This window comes from Myotis brandtii, unplaced genomic scaffold (assembly GCF_000412655.1).
Source record: "Myotis brandtii unplaced genomic scaffold, ASM41265v1 scaffold704, whole genome shotgun sequence".
Lineage (NCBI taxonomy): Eukaryota > Metazoa > Chordata > Mammalia > Chiroptera > Vespertilionidae > Myotis > Myotis brandtii.
The window spans coordinates 1,029,518-1,051,060 of record NW_005370762.1 but is presented as its reverse complement, the minus strand read 5'-3'; the positions used below and the strand labels follow the sequence as shown (position 1 = coordinate 1,051,060).

The following is a 21,543-nucleotide window of genomic DNA, read 5'->3' as shown; positions in this document are numbered from 1 at the left end:
TAGCATTTGTACATTTCTTCTCCCATTGGGTTGGCTGCCTTTTTGTTTTGTTGATGCTTTCTTTTGCTGTGCAGAAAGAAGCATTTTAGTTGATATAGTCCCATTCATTTCTTTTTGCTTTTACTTCTGTTGCCTTTGGGGTTAAGTTCACAAAAGTTTTGCATCTATGTTTTCTTCTTTGTATTTTATTGTTTTAGGTAGGTGTTATATTCAAGTCTCTCTATATATTATACTAGAGGCCCGGTGCACGAAATTCGTGCAGGGGGGGGGGGGTGGGGTGGGGTGGGGTGTGTGTCCCTCAGCCCAGCCTGCACCCTCTCCAATCTGGGACATCCCTCTCACAATCCAGGACTGCTGGCTCCCAACCACTCACCTGCCTGCCTGCCTGATTGCCCTTAACCGCTTCTGCCTGCCAGCCTGATCACCCCCTAACCACTCCCATGCCAGCCTGATCGACGCCTAACTGCTCCCCTGCTGGCCCGATTGCCCCTAACTGCCCTCCCCTGCAGGCCTGGTCCCCCCCAACTGCCGTCCCTTTCAGGCCTGGTCCCTCCTAACTGCCTTCCCCTGCCAGCCATCTTGTGGCGACCATCTTTGACCACATGGGGGCGGCCATCTTGTGTTGGAGTGATGGTCAATTTGCATATTACCTCTTTATTAGCTAGGATATTAGATAGGATTGATTTCAAAGAGAAAGGGAGAGGGAGAGACAGAAACATCAATGATGAGAGAGAATCACTGATTAGCTGCCTCCTGCACACTCCACACTGAGGATCAAGCCTGCAACCTGGGATGTGCCCTGATGGGGAATCGATCTGTGACCTCCTGGTTAATAGGTCAATGCTCAATCACTGAGCCATGCTGGCTGGGCTATATTCAAGTCTTTAATCCATTTTGAATTAATTTTTGTGTATGGTGTCAGACAGCAATCTAATTCATTCCTTTCCATGTGGCTTTTCCATTTTCCCAACATCATTTATTCAAGAGGTATTCCTTTCTCTATTGTGTTTCGAGTTCCTCTGTTGAGAATTAGTTGCTCATATATGTGTAAGTTTATTTCTGGGCTCTCAATTCTATTCTATTGGTCTGTGTGTCTATTTTTCTGTCAATCCCACACCGTTTTGATTATTTTAGTTTTGTAGTATAATTTAAAGTCAGAGGGTGTGTTTGGTACCTCTCGTTTTATTTTTCTTAGGATTGTGTGGGCTACTTGGATCTTTTGTGGTTACATACAAATTTGAGGATCTTTTTGTTCTATTTCTCTGAAAAATGCCATGGGGATTTTGACAGGGATTGCATTAAATGTGTATACTGCTTTAGATACTATGGCCACTTGAACTATGTTAATTCTTCCAACCCATGAACATAGACTATCTTTCCATTTCTTTGTGTCTTCAATTTCTTTCAACAATGTCTTATAGTTTCCAGTGTATAGGTCCTTTACTTCCTTTGTTAAGTTTATTCCTAGGTATTTTATTGTCTTTGTTGCAAATGTTAATGGGATTGTTTTCTTTATTTCTTTTACTGGTATTTCATTGTTAGTATAAGAAAAGCAATGGATTTTTGTACATTGATTTTGTATCCTGCAACTTTGCTGTATTTGTTTATTGTTTCTAAGTCTTTGGTGGAGTCTTTAGGGTTTTCGATATATAGAATCATATCATTTGCAAATAGAGTATTACTTCTTCATTTGCTTTTTGGATACATTTACAATTTCTTTCTCTTGCCTGAATGCTGTGGCTAGGACTACCAGTACTATGTTGAATAACAGTGGTGAGAGTGGGCATCCTTGTCTTGTCCCTGATCTTAGAGGGAAAGCTTTCAATTTTTGACTAATGAGTATGATATTAGCTGAGGGTTTGTCATATATGGCCTTTATTATATTAAGGTACTTTCCTTCTATATCCATTTTATTGAGGTTCAACATTTATTAAATGTCATTTTTTTCACCCAGTCTGATAAAAGATTTCAATTCAGAATAGCAGTTTATTAACTTAAGACCCAAAGAAGGAATATTTTCTTCTATAATGTTTAGTAAAACACAGAGAATAAGATGGGCATTTGTCATAGGTTAAATGGTAAGAAAGAAAAGGTCCAAAAACATTTTATTTTTAGTTACTGGTTGTTTCTCAAAGGTCACACAAATCAGTGAGCTAATCATTAAAGACAAAGTACACTATCTCATCCTCTTTTAGAGTTTGAAAGGACCTTTGAAACCACCTAGTTCAATTTCTTCATTTCTTCTTAATTGACATAATTGATTAGAGATTCTACAGTCTATAAGTACCTCTTCTTGGGAGAGTTCATCTTTCTATGAAATGCCTCTACTTTGTAAGAAAATCATGACCACTTATTTTCCATGTTATATGCTATGGTATGACAAGTACATTTTGAAAACTTCTTCTTCACTTCTAAAATCCAAACATGTGTTCTCCTGTAGGCACATGTGTGTGCAGCACCTCTGGCTTGCATGATTTCCTTTAACCAGTCTTCCAGTTACAAAATACATGAATGAGTAAATCTTGGAAAAGGGATGACATCTTTTATATTGTCAATTCCCAAGATGCATTGCAGATAGCGTTCAAATCCCATCCCAAAACCTCCATGTGGCACAGATCCAAATCGACGGAGGTCCAGATACCTGATTTTGAGAAACAGAGAATCATAACCTGTAAATGCCATATAGGGTCAGAGTTTATAATAGAATTTATGTTTCAAAGTATTTTGTAATCATTTATCATTCACGTCATTGTGGTAGACCAGTCTTTTCCCTCCACAGACAGATAAAGGACACAGAGAAGTTAAAAATGATCTGTCCAGTGTTACCCAGACAAACAGTAGCAAATCCTGTCATTCATTCATTCATGGGCTTTAGTTACTTGACCCTTTTTCTTCTAAGTTACTTATTTAATTATATACAGAAAACTTACCTCATGAGGCCACAGGAAATATTCTAATAACTTTACTAATTTTCTTCAAAATATATTCCTTTCCTATTTCTTAGTATGTTAATAGTGCTCTTTTTTTTTCTTACCAAAATCATACTGTTCATACACAGAAGAAAGTGAAGAATTTTGCCTGATAAATTACAAAAAGGTATGTCCTACTAGATTAGACTGTCAGCTACATCAAGGGAAGGACCTGCATTTTATTCACCCTTCCATCTCCAGTGCCTACTTTGGAGTAGACACTTACTATATGAAGATTTATTGTTTGAAGGTACAAAAATATACTTGTGAGCACTGGAGTGAGGAGAAACTTCCAGTTCTCTGCTTCACGCCTAGTGGAAGGTGTCCGGGGTAATTTTTATGGAAGGTTGGGCAGCCTCTGAAGCCCATTCATAAACATTCTGTGCCCACTTAAGATGGCTAAAAAATGCCAATTCGGCAACCTGGGATACGGTTATTTTAGGAAAGAAGAGGAGGAGGAAGATTCTGTAAATCTTCTTATGTCATTCGGTGGGAGAATTCTTGAGTTACATAATATTGATTAAGACAAGCTTAGAGCTTCTTGAATGATTTGTAAAATCAGTTCCAGAATAGAACTTCAGTGCCATAGCTGGGAGTCATTTGGCTCGACCAGGATAAAGACTGTCACTTATTTTCCCACTGTTAACAATCATGGCTACATGTACAGGTATTTTATGTGGTTAAGATTAAGTACTTATCTTTCTAAAATAAAATATGAACTGCAACTAGGTGAGTTAGAGCCAAGTGAGAGATCTACACATAGGAGCATCTAGCATAAAACTTCAGATCAGTAAGAGCTGTCAGGAATAATGATGGATGAACACAGTCTTCAACAATTGAAATGTTTGGTAGCTGGATTAACTTTAAGTTTATAAGACACAGGGGCAGGGTATACTTTGATTTAGTGAGAAAGTGAGATGAAGGGCATATCAAACCACTGCCACAAACACCTGCAGGATCTGAGCTGGCAGCTAGAACTCCAGCAAAAGCTTTAGGTAGTTCTAAACTTCTCATAACTTGATGTCAAAACACTGGTATGAATGTCTGAAAACGGAATTCAGCATTTTTCTTGCCTTTGCTTTATTTTATTTATTTGCCTTTGCTTCAATAGATGGAAAAATCCAGTTCTTAGAAATAAGTTTTCTAAAGAATATGTATTTAATGGATTGTTGTTTATTCTAGGGTAGCCAGATTATAAAAGAGATGGTACAGAATTTGTGGAACTAGTTACAGGTTTTACTTGCATATGGCATGTAGAAATAGGAAGTGAGTAAATTCTTAGACACCTGGCGTGGCCACTCAGAGTGGATAGAACACTAGCAGAGGTCACAGACTTGAAGATTTTGAAAACCCCTTCTATCTTTCAAATACTAGGGTAACCATTTAAAAGGAAGGAAATTCAAATAATAAATCTTTATATTTAGAGAGCTTAACAGTTTGACAACTTTAGTTGGATAAAGAATAGTATTGAAATTATCAATAAAGACCAGAAAAGGCCTAAACTTATTTAACCAATAATTAAAATTTGCATTTAGCTCGTTTTCATATACTTGCAGACAGAAACTGAGGTAAAATGCATACGCTTGATCAGTCAGGCTCATCTACCTAATAGCAGAAGTCAGAAGGACAGGGGTGGGGGAAGGGGGTAGCATTTACCGAGCTTCTACTCTATGTAGATACTTAACCTATATTGTCTCATTTCATCCTTACAATACCCTGTGAAATAATATTATCATTCCATCTTTTAGCCAAGAAAAACCAAGACTCAGAGAGATTAACCATGCCTAAGGACATTCCTGGTAAAAAACAAGGCATTCAAGGCCCATTACTTAAACCCAATTTTAGGCTTTTTGCATTTCTGAAATTTAGTTCCTTCATTTCCAAAAGACAAGTGTGTAATCAAACCCTTTCTTCTCCTGAGGACAGGTGAAGAATTAATAATATTGTTGATAATATTATACCAATACCATGAAAGAGTCTATTACATAAATATAAATTAAAATTCTGCATATACAATAAAGTATCTGAAGAAAGGGTCTGAGGAAAGAAAACCAGAAAATTTTGGAGAAGTAAATGTACAAGTGCAGACGGGTGGTCTTCCCTAAGCAGCTTAGACTTCTAAGGTTCGCGAAGATCACTGAGGGGTCACTTAGTTCAAGCACCCAATTTCACAGAGAGAAACTGAAGCATAATGGTTAGGAACAAAGTCCCAGCTCTATGCTTCTAACTGCTGTGCTCTTAGTTAAGTTAGTTAACATCTCTAGGCCTCAGGTCTGGAGGCACAGTTAAAAAGGAGCAAGAACAGTACCTAACTCACAGGGTGTTATGCTGTTTACATGACGTAATATACACCTAAACTGTAACACAGTCATCCAGCACACAATAAGTAATAAATAAACAAACAGCAGCCATTATTATTACTATTTTTCAAGGACTCAAAAAAAAAAAAGTAATCTTCTGAGAACTTGTTCATTGTTTGTAACACTCTTTCACAGTGCCTTGGGAATACAAGTAAAAACCATGTAATGCTCGAACCAACAGCTAGAAGAAGAATCATTAGGGGCCTCCTTCTTACCATTGGTAGGCTTCTGTCAGTCCTGATCTGTAAAAGGAATACAACAGAATTCTTTCAGAGAATGTCAGTAAGGCACACATACTAACCATTAAACATTGTCTGGGTTGTGTGCTCTTTACAGAGAAGTGCACACTAACTCGTGCTCTCAAAGAACATGCAACCTAGCTGAGGGGCTGCACCTTTACTGTATGGTCAGAAAGGCGCATTCAACAAGAGTCCCAGGTGTTATCAAATAAGTGGCCTCGTCAATAAATGCTTTAGGAGGCAAGTAGGACCCAGGGGTTCATTTGGATGAGTGTACTGTCCTGTCACACAAGAAAAGCACTATTACTGCTACTGAAGGTTGTTGGGAGGCACACACAAACAAAGGACATGCAGACACACCTTTCACTCTATAACATTAAAATAATAGAGATTCTGAGGCTACCTTCATAGTATGATTGCTAATTGCTTTTGCCAATTAAGTGTTAAAAGGTTTTAGCTTTTAGTACTCATTAAAATTAATTTCAGTCCTTTAAAAAAGTGTTTGGAACCAGTATATCTGAAGTGATCAGGACAATGAAAATGCAAATATACAAAAATACAGAACACATACACAGAAGTCACAGACGAATCAGAGAGAGATGGAAATGCATATCCATTTCATTAGAAAAGATAAATTTGGATTTTATCAGATATTAGGTAAACATTTAATGTTATGAGGAAAGGTTTCCTGAAGGAAGGAAGCAAGCAAAGAAAACAGAGCAATTAATCTTTCAACAGATGAGGTTTCTTGCCATGTGTGATTTTTATTGTGCTTTAAAAAAGCCCAAAAAAACACACCCAGAGAATCTTTAAATTCTTTCCATCTAAGGAGTTTGACCTTTACTTCAATTCCACGATTTTCCCAGGACTTTCTAACATGTTGGTTATAGTAAGGAGTCAGTACGCTAATAAAAAAGAGTCCTCCCAAAACATACTTATCCCCTTTCTTCTGGAACCTAACCAAATAGAGCAGTTCAAGTAAATAGAATTACAAAACCAAGTTGCCCAACAGATTTATAGGTTGAGACCTTGGAAAACATCAACTTTTAAAGCATTTTTCCATTAGGTAAAGAAGGCCTTACAAATGGCTAATTTAGCAGGATATTTTCAAACAATTATGGCTTTTCCGGGTTACTTTCCAGGTTACTCTGAAAAGTACCAGTATTATCTGGAGAGAAGGATTATGCCTTCAACATGGGAAAGCCTTTTTAAAAAAAATGTTTGGCACAGCAAAAGTGGAAAACCGAGGTTTATAACCCTGGTTAGTTTAGGAAGTCATTGTGGTGTGTTGGCAGACCATGCATATATGGAAATGGTAGTTCAATTAGAAACACGATTCCCTATTTCTCTTCTTCAAACATTTTCTGTGTGTTCACCGATTCACTTCCCAGGCCTTGGCCAGATAGTTAAAGTAAGTTATTCAAATAGCTAAATCAAGACCCTTACACAATGTAGAAAATCTGAGGAAGGGAAAACTGCTTATCCTAAATAGCTTAGCAGATATTTTTAGTATCTTTCTATTTCCATCTTTATCCTTTTCCTGATTCAGAGTGTGTTTCTTTATGGCCCTACAGGACTCATAATTTATAGTAAATAAAAAGAACATAGAGAAGAGAAAAATAAAAATGAAGGGCAAGCTTTAATGGGGAAATCTTCCTCCTTCCATCATTAACTTTTTAAAAAGCCATTTCCATAGGAAGAAATAAATACAAACAGTGGGCAGTTTTCATTGTGGCCTTGTTTCATGTAACAGTTCCATTTGTTAAGAAAAGGAAGCTGAGAAAGGTCAAGTAACAACTTGCTCAAGGTCACTAGAATCTGAATTTCAGGTCTGCCAGCGGCTGCGGCCTGTGAACTGTCCTGTTACTTTGTCATGACTGCCTTTGAGTTTCCTGTCCCCAATTTCTGAATTTTGTTTCTTTTAGGTCTGACCAATACCTGGCCAGCCGTTGCTCTAAGAAATGGTATCGCTCCTCTCGGAGGCTTCCTCCAAAGAGCTCTCCAACTCCAGGAACCAGAAGGTCAACAGCAGCAACCTAAGAAGGAAACAAACAAACAGAACATAGACATTACATTTTCAGGGGCTTCAACAATTGTCATGTTCTCAAGCATGGGAAACTTTTAACATTTTGACTAACTGCTCACCAGAATCTTATTTATGTTATTTGTTCATGTTCCTGTTTCAGGATCAAATGTTTAATATCATCTTTAGAATACATGCTACATAAACTGCAGGTGAATAGTTTCCTCTCCTCTCGTGTACCCTTTTATGCAGTGTACTTAACAAAAATGTGTTTTCTTCACAAAAGTGATACAAATGTTAATTATGAAAAATGTGGAAAATATTAAAAATCACCTATCACTACACAGAAGCAATTACATTCTGGCATATTTCCTTTCAGGTTTTCTTCTTCTTAAACATTTAAAGAGTATTGTAGAGATCAAGTTACATATAAAAATTTACCATTCTAGTGTCTTTCTAACATTATAGAATAAATGTTCTTCCTAGGTAAGTTAAAGTATTTTGCAGACTTAATGTTTTAATAGCTGCACAGTTTATTGTTTAGGAGTATCATAGTTTTTATTGAACTGTTTTCCTTTTGTTGAACATGTAGGGGTATGTGCATGTTTGTTTTCTCTTACAAATAATGTGACAATGAAGATTTTTCTTTAATTTGTAGTATTTTGTTAAGACATGTAAAATATGGTCTGATTATTACAAAGAAGTACAAATTAAAACAACAAGATATCATTTTGGAGTTATCAAAGCGGTGAAGATAAGAAAACAACATAAACGAGCTGGACTAGAGAATGCATCAACCAGTGCTCTCGTACATTTGATACAACCTTTCTGTCAGCAATTTGGCAAAAGATAATCAAAAGCCTTAAAAATGCAATATGCTTTGACTCAGCAATAATGGTTCTAGGAACCAGTCCCAACAAAATAATCCGAGATGCAAAAATAAGATTGACAGACAGGATGTTTATTGCAGCATTACTTATAATGACAAGAAATTCACGTGCAATTCAATAGAGACTTTTAGATACATTATAGCCATGAATAAGAAAAAGAATGACATCTATATCACAAAATGTTAATTGTGTTGCCACTGTGACATCTTTTATCTGTATTTCCTTATTTTCTACAATGAAGATGTGTTATATTTTTGTAATAAAAAACCAAAAATATTTCTTTTCATTTTATGTAAACAGTTTTAGAATTGAAGGCATAGAGAAGCACGACCTTACTTTGTAGTTTATAAATAAATATTAAGAAAAAGTTCAAAAGAAAAAACAACAAAAACTTTTAATAGGAAAAAACTGTAACTTGATATTTTAATTTGTATTTCTTTGATTACTAGTAATGCTTGATTTAAGGTTGTTTATTTGCTATCTCTATTATCTTGTGACTTGACAATTCTTTGGGGGGGGGTCAGGTAGACATTTGTAAGGTCAAGAATACGAAGGCACAAAACTTAGAATGATTTATTGCAACAAACGAAAAATTAGGAATCGGTAAAACACATTTTAATTTTTAAATGCCACATTATAAGTTCTTCTTAAACTTTGCCTCACTTTACTATTAAGCCATCCCCTTGTTTTGATTTCAGAACTTAAAAAAAAAAATCCTCACCTGAGAATATGTTTATTGATTTTAAAGAGAGAAAGAGAGAGAGAAGAGAGAGAGTTGATTTCAGAACTTAAAAAAAAAAATCCTCACCTGAGAATATGTTTATTGATTTTAAAGAGAGAAAGAGAGAGAGAGAGAGAGAGAGAGAGAGAGAGAGAGAGAGAGAGAGAGAGAGAAAGAAACATCAACAGGTTACCTCCTGTACGCACCCTGACTGGGGATCCAACTCGAAACCTTTTTGGTGACAGGATGATGCCCCAACTAACTGAGCCACCAGGCCATGGCTGACTTTAGAACTTTTGATTGAGATAAACTTTACAAATAATCGAGATTAATAAAGAATATTATAATTCAAGAATATGCTCTAAATGCTATATACCTCATCCTTATTATCATAAAAGAGAAAGCATTAGGCAGGATTTTTATCACTCAGCGGAATTAGAGTGAGAGGGAAGAGAAATGGTTCCTCTTACTAAGTCTCCTATACTCAATAAACTGGTGAGGACAAAGTGTACAACGGGCTTGTTGTCATGCTAACACGGCTTGTTGACCACATCTTAGTAATTCTTCTATGAACTTGTGGGGCCTACAATGAACAGGCAGGTATTTTAGAACATAGATTTGGTGACTGAGACATGACAGTAGGTAATGAAACAAACAGCTTTGGATAGGTGGACAAGAGAGGCTTACTAATGTGATGAGGAAATTCTCATAGACTCCAATCAGGACCCTGCAGTTACCCTTTCTATCCTCAGAGAAAGGAGAAGGTTCAAGGGAGTTTTTATGTACAGAAAGACTGGCTGATTTATTTCCTAGTATCCTGAATTTAGACATGGCTAAACTATGCTAGGAATTGAGACAAATGATGAAATATTTGTTCTGGACTTCAAGTTTTAAATTTAGAATTATAGGCAATCAGGGCTGGAAGAGGATAGACAACCAAGTAGCTCTCTGGCCTTTGCTTGAAAATACTTTAATTCTGGGAACCACTGCCTCTGAAATATAGCATTCCATCCTTGTGTAGGTCTGAATGTTAAGAAAGGATAGGTGTATCTAAAATCTATCATTTAGCCCTAGCCGGTTTGGTTCAGTAGATAGAGTGTTGGCCTGTAGACCGAAGGGTCCGGGGTTCGATTCCAGTCAAGGGCACATACCATGGTTGCAGGCTCCTCCCCTGCCCCAGCCCTGGTTGGGGCCTGTGCAGGAGGCAATCAATCAATGTGTTTCTCTCACATCCATATTTCTCTCTGTCTTTCCCTCTCTAAAAAATCAATGGGTGCCCTAGCTGGTTTGGCTCAGTGGATAGAGCATTGACCTGCAGACTGAAGGGTCCCAGGTTCAATTTCGGTCAAAGGCACATGTCTGGGTTGCGGCTCATCCCCAGTAGGGGGCATGCAGGAGGCAGCTGATCAATGATTCTCTCCCATCATTGATATTTCTATCTCTTTCTCCCTCTTCCTTCCTCTCTGAAATCAATAAAAAATATATTTAAAAAAATAAAAATCAATGGGAAAATATCTTCAGGTGAGGTTTTAAAAAAAAAGAAATAATTTCTAAAAATAACAAAAAAATAAATAAAATCTATCATTTATTTCCGAAGTTTCAAAGTTGGGGTGATTCCAAGCCACAAAGGAGGGCAGTAATTGCTTGTGATTATAATTCAAGAATGCAAGTACATGCAAAGCTTTCAGAGGCAGAGCTAAAAAGACCCACTGCCTCAAAAAGGCTGCTGGAGAATCGGCTGTGGTGGAAGAACAGGAGGTAGGCAGTCCTGCTGAGGCTGGTGGCCAGTGAGGAGTGGTTCTGCTTTCTCTGGTAGTTCATAAGCATCGAACAAGAGCTCCATTTCTTGCTTGGTCTTGCTTCTGATACAACTAAAACAAGCAAAAAACCCTCTTTGGATCTTAGCACTTTTTGCAGGCCTAAATTTTATTAACTTTGGGACATAGCTTTTCAATGCTATTTTTAGAGGAATGTAGAAGACTCATATTTATCTTTGATTACAAAACTCCCTTATTTTACTATCTGAGTTCACTGGAGAACTCAACCTGACACTATACTAGTTTTTGACCTTTCTGCCTGGTTTTTGTTTATCTTGAATATTTGCATCTGCCCAGTAACAGTGGTGGAACTGGAAGCTTCTGAACCTTCTGAGTCACCTTCAAACTCTTATGCCATAGTATGACACCTACATTTTTATAACCTGGGTTTCTTTCAAACCTGTCTTCCTAATAACCAAGGTACCTAACTGGTTAAACCCAACTATTTCTACATTGGCTATCATGAAATTAGTGTGGTAGTTGCTATATTAGCCAGCATAAGTTAGGTTATGCTGTATTAATAAATTATCCCAGAAGCTTACAACAGGGTTTCTCAATCTTAGCATTAGTGACCTTTTGGGCCAGATAATTGTTGTGAGGGCCTGTCCTGTGCATTGTGAGACATTTAGCAGCATACCTGGCCTCTACCCACCAGATGTCAGGTGCACTCCCCTCATTGTGCCAACCCAAACTGTCTCCTGGGTGAGGACAGAATAACCCCTGATTGGGAACAATTGCTTTGCTTTTAGAAACTTATGCAGGATTCCAAGATGGCTGCAGAGTGGCTAAAAGCTCAGTCCATTTGCGCCCAACACCAGACCAGACTTATGGCTACACTGCAGAGCATTCGGCTTGAAAAACCAGTAAAAGTGTAGCTGATCTGAAACACTGAGAGGAGGGAGCATGGAGGAGAGAAAGGAGGAGACATGAGAGGGCAAGCCAAGTCGCGTAAGTGCATGGCTAGAAAGCCGAGGTGATATTGTGGCAGTGGAGCCCCACACCATGAGAGTGTGAGGCCTCAGCTCCACCCAGGGATCCCCAATCCAGAGCAACAGAGAGGGAAGGGGAGCCCACACAGCATTGGGTGGAGGGAATCAATGGGGACCTGGTCCACTTGGGAGATTCAGACATAATTCCAGGCAAAGAGCGATTTCTTTGTTACAATACCACTCTGGGAAGTTGTCTCTGCTCATTTTCCAGGGCAAAAGAAACAAATGAAAAAATAAACAAATGAGACTACATCAAACTAAAAAGCTTCTGCACAGCAAAAAAAACACCAACAAAATGAAAAGGGAACCCACTGTATCGGAGAACGTATTCACCAATGATACATCTGATAAGGGGTTAATTTCTAAAATATACAAAGAACTCATACAACTCAACACCAAGAAGACAAACAATCCAATTAAAAAATGGGCAAAGGACCTGAACAGACACTTCTTCAAAGAGGACATACAGACAGCCAATACATATGAAAAAATGCTCAGTCACTAATCATCAGAGAGATGCTAATTAAAACAACAATGAGGTATCACCTCACACCTACCAGAATAACTACCATCAATAAGTCAAGTGCGGGCAAGGATATGGAGAAAAGGGAACCCTAGTACTCTGATGGTGGGAATACAGACTTGTGCAGCTACTGTATGGAGTTTCCTCAAAATCTTAAAAGTTTGACCCAGCGATCCCACTTCTGGGAATGTATCTTAAGAATCCTGAAACACCAACCGGAAAGAATATATGCACTCTTATGTTTAGCAGTGTTAGTTATAATAGCTAAGATCTGGAAACAGCCCGAAAGCCCATCAGCAGATGAATTGATAAAAAGATGTTGCACATTTACACAACGGAATACTATGCAGCTGTAACAAAGAAGGAACTCTTACCCTTTGAGACAGTATGGAAGGACCTGGAGTTTATTATGCTAAGCAAAATAAGTCAAAGACAAATATCACATGATCTCACTTACATGTGGAATCTAATGAACAAAATAAACTGATGAACAAAATAAGACCAGAAGCATGGATACATGGAATAGACTGACAGATCTTAGAGGGGAGGAGGGTGGGCTAAAAGAGATTAGCCAAAGAACATATATGCATATATGAATAGCCCATGGACACATACAATAATGTGGTGAAGGCCTGGGGTGGGGTGGGGGCTGGGTGGAGGGGGAAAGAAGAGTAGAAAATGGGGGACATCTATAATACTGTCAACAATTAAAAACAAACAATAACTTATACTACATGTCCTGGCTTGAAGCTATTAAAAAGCTGCTTTCTAAGGTATTGCTGATCTTGTGTCAGATAGAAAAAAAAGGGTATGGATGACGATGTACTAAAAGCATTTGTCCAGAAGTAAGGTATGTAGGTCATGTTTGCTTAAAAGCCTTTGGCCAGTGCAAGTCACATGCAAGTTGCTCAGCTCCTATCAATGGGGCAGGGCAGTATAATTCCCCTAGGGAGGAGCAAGCAGCAACAATTTATGCATCACAGCGATTTTCAACTGGTGTGCCGCAAGAATTTTCAAAACATGCAATACCTGACTATTTAGTCGGGGCACTAACCTCTTTTCCCTTAGATTGTCAAATTAAAAAATGAGTACAGCCAACACAACATTAGCTGTTCAGTGTGAATGAATCAAAATTATACCTTTTTCTTTTTTCAGATTGGCAAAAAATAGAATATACTTGTTGGGGTGTTACAGAATTTTAGTAATTATTTCATGCGTGCCATGAGATGAAAAAGGCTGAAAACCGCTGCTGCATCATAAAACAGTTTACCATGTTGCTTTCCCACACCTATCTGGACTCTTCCACTTCCACGTGCCCACCAATTCCTCACTGTTAATTAGAATAAGGCCAGACTAATAATCCCCCTGTTTTCTTCCTCTGTACTCTGGGAGAGGAACTATCAGTAGGAAAGAACTTCTTGCCAAAAGAGTCTATTATAGTAGAATAAAAATTATAGAAGACATCGAGCTAGTCCTACATCACTATTAGTTTTCTAAAAATGAAGAAAGAATGCATATACGTCATCTATGCCCTTTCTCGGTCTAAATGGCTTCAAAATTCACATCCTCAGGCAGCTGAGTTTCCTGTATGTTTTCTGGACCTAGAGAGTAAATAAAGTTGCTCCCCCTCTTCAGAGATATTTCTTTTGAGTACGGCATTCCTTTACAATGCTTCATAACTGTCCCATGGCCAAAGGAAGGACAGATTGATCTCTTGTGAAGCAAGGCCCACCAAGCTTCATTCTCTTCTCTCCCCCCTCATAACCTTCTTCTCCTTTACTTTAGGGTTAGTTTCCTTTCCACCATGCCAGATACTTCCTGCTTTTCCTTCATAATGATATCCTTCTATCTCTCTAGAGATTATGCACACTTTCTGAGAAGCTAGAATATAAAAAATATTCCTCAACTATAAATAAAGACATCTACATTTGGTATACACAGACCTGCACTTTCTTCTGATATGTTATAAAAAGTAATGCACCCACTAAATATCACAGTTTCCATTCCAGGTAGGATTCTACTATATTGTGTCTCCCCCTGGTAACTACTGAGCTAATTACTACAGAAACTACCTGCTTCTCCATGGTTCTAGTGAAGGTAAAAGGAACATCCAAATATAATACAAACTATGACAAAGGAACACAAAATGTAAAATGTAGAGGGACTCACACAACTTTGTTAAGAATGAGAAAAATCTGGGTGTTTGCCAAGTGATGGGCAGTGAGGGGCTTAGAATGCAAACACACTGGAAACAAGCAAGTTGTCTAGAACAGCTGTCGCCAACCTTTCAGACCTCATGGACCACCAATGGTCCGCGGACCACCAGTTGGAGACCGCTGGTCTAGAATGTTAGTTGTTGATTACAATTTGCCCTTCTGTGTGGGCAGGTTTGTGGTTTATGGGAGTCTGAGGCTGGCTTACAGAGCCAGGGACTGAGCAATCCCGCCCTTGACTAGGGAAAGTGAGAATTCACTGGCTGCAAAGTCAAAGGTCCTCTGAGACACATTTGAGCATTCCTGGAACTAAAATCCCTGCTGTGTTCCAATGCAGCTTCAGGAGACTTGAAATAGGTAGAAGTGAAACCATGGGTCCTTATGACTTTGATCAAATTTAGTTTTAAATCCTAGCTCTAGGAATCATCCCTCTTTCCCTTTCCCTTCCCTCTTCCTTCACCCACCCCCTTTCTTTCCCCTCCCCCGCTTCCTCTCTCCCCATCACAGACCTAACCTAACAACCTCCCACCCCCACCACTGACAGAGGCAGCTGAGGACAGGCAGCCTAGACCTGACTACTGGTCACATGGTCTGGACCTCTGGGAGGCTAAAGATAACATTTTTGACCTACGTTATCTTTTAGCTCCTGAGCCCTAAGGTGGTACAGTCCCATGAGACAGGACAGAGGGACTCCAGAAAAGACCCCAGAGCTGTCCTCAAGACCTGAAGAAATGATTCATCACCCTTACCTCATCTCTGACCAATTAGTTCCCAACTCAACCCCAAACCCCTAACCCACTGTTTTGTGATTTTGCCCTATACAGGGGTGGGCAAAAGTAGGTTTACAGTTGTTCATATGGAAATGCAATAATAAATAAATAATAATATAAGAATAAACTGTGTTTTACATACTCACAACTGCTAACCTACTTTTGCTTCACCCTGTAAAATTTTTAACCTACATGTCATCAGGATGCTCAGGTTTTTGAGCACTAACTTCCTGTTCTTTTGGATGGAGCCATTCATAATCAAATACCCAGTATTTCTCCACTGCAATTCTTGGTGTCTAGTGTTAGGCTCTCTCATGCTGGGCGGACAAATCTTTCTGTTCCGTAACAGAAGGACCTCAGTTCTGCTGTCTGTTCACTCTCTTACACAGACAACAGTGAAGGCTAAAAATAATTCTACCACACTCTCGGCTACCTTCCCTGGTCTTACACACAGCTTATTTCGCTTTGGGCCCAACTTTTAGGCTGGAATGCTGCCTGGCACATCCTCCCAACTGTGTGTGGATCTTGATTTTGTTTCAGTCACACAGCTGCAGTGGCATGCTGTCTAGAAATAGTCTGTGTTGGTATTCAAGCTGAACAAGCTCTGGTCTCTATTTATGACACTCCCTTTTGACTCTTTCTCTCTGATTCCAATCAATGCACTGAAAATAAAACTCAGACCTTGAATTAAAAAACAGACCTTGAATTAAAAACAAGCAGGCTAGATAGGAACAAGGCCTTTCATACATTACCTTTTTTCCATGCTAAGTTCAAAGAGAGGGGAAAATAAGTTTAATGTCCCTTCCTCCGATACCTCTCTTCCTACCTATATTACTATTTTTAAATACACAAATTGTATGGGCTGCTCACAGACTGCTACCAACAATGGAGCAATATTACATACTATTATAAAAGAAGAATGTTCCACAAACCAAGGGAAACATGTCTGTGGTTTCAGCCTCTACGAGCTTTTTCTCTAACTGCTGACACAGTGTTTTGCCCCTAAAAATAAGGAAGCACAGCTAAGAAAGAGAACCGTCCGTGACAGTGCAAAGATGCAGATGGCTGCAGGTAGCAATGACTGAAGGCAGAATCTGGCCAGTAAAATGGCTAGCCTGGGAGCACGCTGGGTGGACTGAAATGCATACTTTCAACTTGGACATAATATCCCAGGATAGTCATTAGTCCTAGATACGGGAAAATTGGGCAATTCCCTTCATCACTATTTCTGTTGATTTGAGGTTCAAGCTATTTTGATGCATGTCAATTAATTAGCTCCAGCCCAGAGAAATTCATTAGAATCCCTCATCCAGTATTCTTCCTTCCAAGCTGACTTTACAATATGTACTCTATTGAATGCCCACTAATGCTTAAATGTTCATGCTTTGCTAAGTAATACTGATAGGATGTAAAAATGAGAACATATCTGGTGATCTTGGAATCTCATCACAAATGTTGAGCCGTCACCTTTTCCTAATCACACATGGTTGGAATTCTTCTCTGTGAAGCCATTTCCCTAGCTAAATATTTGTGACCTGCTTTTGGGGGACTTATTCAGGGACCCAGACTCAGGGGCATAGGGCATTTTTCATATTTGCTTAGATTCATTTTATTTAGGCCCATGATCTGTTTCCTTCAAATTATCAAATATGTTTGGGAATTTATAAGTTGTTCTTATATCCAAATGAAGAAAAACTTAGGCTATCTGAAATCAGAGAATCTTAGATCTGGTTGGTATCTTAGGAGGTCATCTAATCCAATTCTCTGGTTTTATGGAGGGAGAAATTGATGCTCAGAGATTGAACAGACTTGCCTAAGGTCATACAGCTAACTAGTAAGAGGGCTGAATTTCAAACCTAGCACTACTAACTTCTTAGTCCAGTGTACTTTTCATTATAACAAAGTGCATACCTTCTCTTGTGCACGCGTGCACGCGTGCGTGCGTGTGTTTGGGAGGGTGAGGGAGAAAGAAAGAAAAAGAGGCTATAATTGTAAAAAGATACCATTTTACTATTTATTACCTCTGGCCAAATATTATAAGTATAGGTTAAACATTTCCCTATCCTTCTCTTCTGATTCGCTAGAGAAGGCACCTGTGAAATACACCTGTTTTAATTGTTTTAGATTGCATCACACCCACTGGAGAAACTCTTGCAACCCTACCACAACCTGCTATTACAGCCCTACAAGAGAAACACATAATCTAGGTATCTGGCCCAAAGCCTGTTCATTCACAACTAAAAAAATAAAGTAGGGTAGAAACAGGCACTTTATATAAGTGGGTTGAAAAGAAATCTAGGTAGCTAATGAATCAATGTTATGATCTATGTTTAATGTATATAGTTTAAATAAATTATATTTTAATAATTTAGCTCTGAGAAGCTATGTGCTATAGTATTGCATAAATTATAAAATCTACTAAAGTCCCATTATAATGTCTTCAGGTTTCAAGCTGGAAGACATCACTAGAGACTGGTCACAAGGAAGACCTCCTGTGCTTCTAAGGTAAGAAATGTTGGTGGCCACCGTCTATGAGAGAAATGCCTGTTAAGGAATCTTAATAGCATGTAAGAGCATGTTATGATATGGCAACACATACAAATATTTTAACATTATTGTGCTTTATCACAGTAAAGATTTTATCAAAATTTAGGAGGAAAAGAGAGAGGGCTTCATATTTATTTACTACCTACCAACCCAAACACTATGCTCTGCATTTTTCATATATTACCTAATGTAATCCTCACAACTCCAGAGAATGTTATCACCTTGTTTTTACAGATTGCAAAACTAAGACTCAAAGAAACTAGATGGTTTACTTGAGGTCACATAGTTTATGACTCACAGTCTTGGGACTTGAACCCAAGAGTGCCTGATTCTAAAACCACTGGACTTCCCTTTAGATCGGCGGTTCTCAACCTGTGGGTCGCGACCCCTTTGAGGGTCGAATGACCCTTTCACAGGGGTCACCTAAGACCATCGGAAAACACATATGTAATTACATATTGTTTTTGTGATTAATCACTATGCTTTAATTATGTTCAATTTGTAACAATGAAATTGGGGGTCACCACAACATGAGGAACTGTATTAAAGGATCGCGGCATTAGGAAGGTTGAGAACCACTGCTTTAGATCGTGTTGCTATCACTCAAAAAATTTAGAGTAAAAGCTGCTCTTTAGCTTCCCAGAAATTTCCATAGCAAGCCAAGTCACTCACTCACTACTTGTCCACTGTGTGTCTAAAACTGTGTTGGGCTCCATTCACCCATCTGTCCAATTACCTATCTATCATCAAATAGATATGAGGCATTGCTAGGCACTATGGTTACATTAGTGAGTGAAAAAGAGGCCCTCAAGTCCTTTGGCATAGAGGAAAGGGTCAGTAATTAAAGAGTCATACAAATAAGTGTAAATTAAAACTGTGTTAAGGATTGTGATAGAGTAAGAGTTAGTAGTTCTGGGACTGAAATTTGATACGGTACCACTATAGTATCTAACAGGGGTGTCTGACTCAGGTTGCAAGGTTGCTCTGGGAAATGAAGACTGCATGGAGATCTGGAGAGTAAGTAAAATTACTTAGGTGAAGAAGATGGTTGTAGATTGAGGGAATACAAAGATACTGTAGTGAGAGAAAATGCTACAAGTCTGAAGACATGGAAGAAGGGCAGTGTGCATGCAGCAGAGAGAACAAAGGGGAGCACCATAGGGCATCGGGAAAGAGAGACAGGAGCAGCCAGGCTGCACTGGGGCTTGTAGGCCATGTGAAGGATTTTTACTTTTATCCTAAGAGCCTGGCCTGGTAGTTCAGTTGGTTAAAGCATCATCCCGATACACCAAGGTTTCGGGTTGGTAAGGGCACATACAAGAATCAACTAATGAATGCATAAATAAGTGGAACAATAAATCGATATTTCTCTCTCTCTCCCCCCCCCCCACCAATTAAAAAAAAAAAAAAAGAGCAGTGAGAGGCCACTGAATGGTTTTAAGAAGGGAGATAAGAAGGGAGATAACATGATCAGATTTACATTTTCTAAAAGCTCATGCACAACGGGGAAAACTGACCCCGAGGAGCAAGAGTAGATACAGGAAGACCAGCCAGGAGGCTACTGAAGTAAACCAGGCAAGAGATGGTGCTGTCTTAATCTAAAAAGGTAAAAGTAGAAATGCAGAGAAGTGGATGGATTTGAGATACATTTCGGAGCATAAAAATGACAGAATTTAGAAATAACCTCAATATGGAAAGCAAGAGATACTTTGAAAATGACTTAGTTACCTGGCTTGTACAATTAGATGAACAGAGGATACAAAAAGAAGATCAAATTTTGTGGGAGGACAGGAGAAGATCAGCAATCATGGGGTCCATTTGCATATGTTAAGTTTGGGAGGCTTTTGAGATATGTAGATGGCAGTATGAGTCCAGAGCCCAGACAAGTCTGGGTTAGAGAGATACATTTCTGAGTTATCTGAAAATAAATAGCAAATTTGGGCACAGATGAAATCACCTGTGGGGAGAAAAGACCTAGGATGGAGCCTTGAGGAATTCCAACATTTAATGGATTAGTAGGTGAGGAAGAACCTGCATAGGAGACTGAGAAAGAAGAACCTCCTGAGAAGGGAGGAAAACTGGGAGAATGCAATGCCACAGAAGCCAAGGGAGGAGGAAGTTTTAAGAAGAGGAAAGTCAACGATACTGCTGAACAACACTGAGGGGTGAAGTCAGATAAACACTGTTAAAAGTGTGTTGGGCTGAATAACATGGAATTATTACTGACTCTAGAAAGTGCTGCTTCAGAGACAGGGGTGGCAGTGGGAAGGAGGAATGAACTGTAGGTCCCATGGTGGCTATCAGAAACTGACTCGCCATCCCAAAAAAGTTAATTTCGTTTCAGAAAGCAAAACTTATACAGAAGCTACAAAAAATAGACATAATGCTACCAGTTTTACTAATTCTTTAAATGCTATAAAAATCCAGAAAAAGAAGGATCAAGGTGACTGGGTAACCCAGGAAAGTCTTTAGAGAAAGAAAATCTTGCAGGTTATAAATGGAATCAATGAAAAGGGCTCAATCTAGGGAAATTGTGCAAGAAGAATACATGGTGTGAGTGCATGGGGGGTGGGAGTGGGATGTGATGGAATGATAAGAAAGCCAAGAGACATGGACATAGTCCTCCGTTTTGAGATGTAGACTTAATATCGAGTTATTTAGGATCAAATAATATTTGCCCTATGTTTATGCTTTGCTGCCAACCTGTTGGCCAATTCATTTCTCAAAATCAATTATATCAGAGGATTGATAGGGAAAAGAAAAATAAGAATCATAAATCAATTGGGCTGCTCACTGGATTTGAATAATGCCGTGTGAAAGGTGGGGATAAGTAAAATCATGGGCTAACGTGTAACTCGATGTTTGTGATTCTGAGGCAGTGAGACAGAGTAGAGAAGAACACAGACCTCAGAGCGAGACAGTCAGGTCTGAATGCCAACTCCATCACTCACTGCCTTTGTAGTCTCGGGAAATGCAATCAATGCCTTTACACCCCCATTTTTCATCTCTAAAATGGGAGAAAAAGTTTCTTGGCAGGGTTGTTTCGGTACTTAGAGATGAGATGGTCATGCTTGCCTCATAGGAATCTCCTAATTGGTGGCTACTACTGTTTTACTAGTAAGAGAAAACAGGAAATATATTCAAATAGACAACCTTGTACACTCTGAGATGGGGACATTTTATTTACTGGTGGGCCCTGATCTACATTTTTCTACTGGCATTTATCTAAAGACAAGTGAAAAGCACCAAGTTTTGGACCTTTTTTGAGATAAATATATTTATATCATAGACTTTTACAGTTAATGATATTAAGTATGTAACTATTCAATAAATATATTCCTATTTTATATATTGATAACTTAGTAAAAGAGCAAAGAAGAGGACCCCCCCCCACCCCCGCAAAAAGTAAACCAGAAGAATAAAAAAAAAAAACTAAAGTTAAGGGTGAAAAAAGAAGACAGGATGAGAAAGGCTACAGAGAA

General features: G+C 38.7%; 1 protein-coding gene across 1 annotated transcript in view; it reads right to left on the bottom strand.

Moving 5' to 3' along the window:
* Positions 1-1,961: 1,961 nt before the first annotated feature.
* NARS2 (asparaginyl-tRNA synthetase 2, mitochondrial (putative)) overlaps positions 1,962-21,543 on the bottom strand; it is a 117,885-nt gene continuing 98,303 nt past the window's right edge. The window contains exons 12-14 of the mRNA XM_005882314.2: positions 7,507-7,604; positions 5,545-5,571; positions 1,962-2,641 (exon numbers count right to left, since the gene is read on the bottom strand). Coding sequence (XP_005882376.1) covers positions 2,497-2,641; positions 5,545-5,571; positions 7,507-7,604 — 270 coding nt within the window. The 3' untranslated portion in view covers positions 1,962-2,496. The remainder of the gene's footprint in view (positions 2,642-5,544; positions 5,572-7,506; positions 7,605-21,543) is intronic.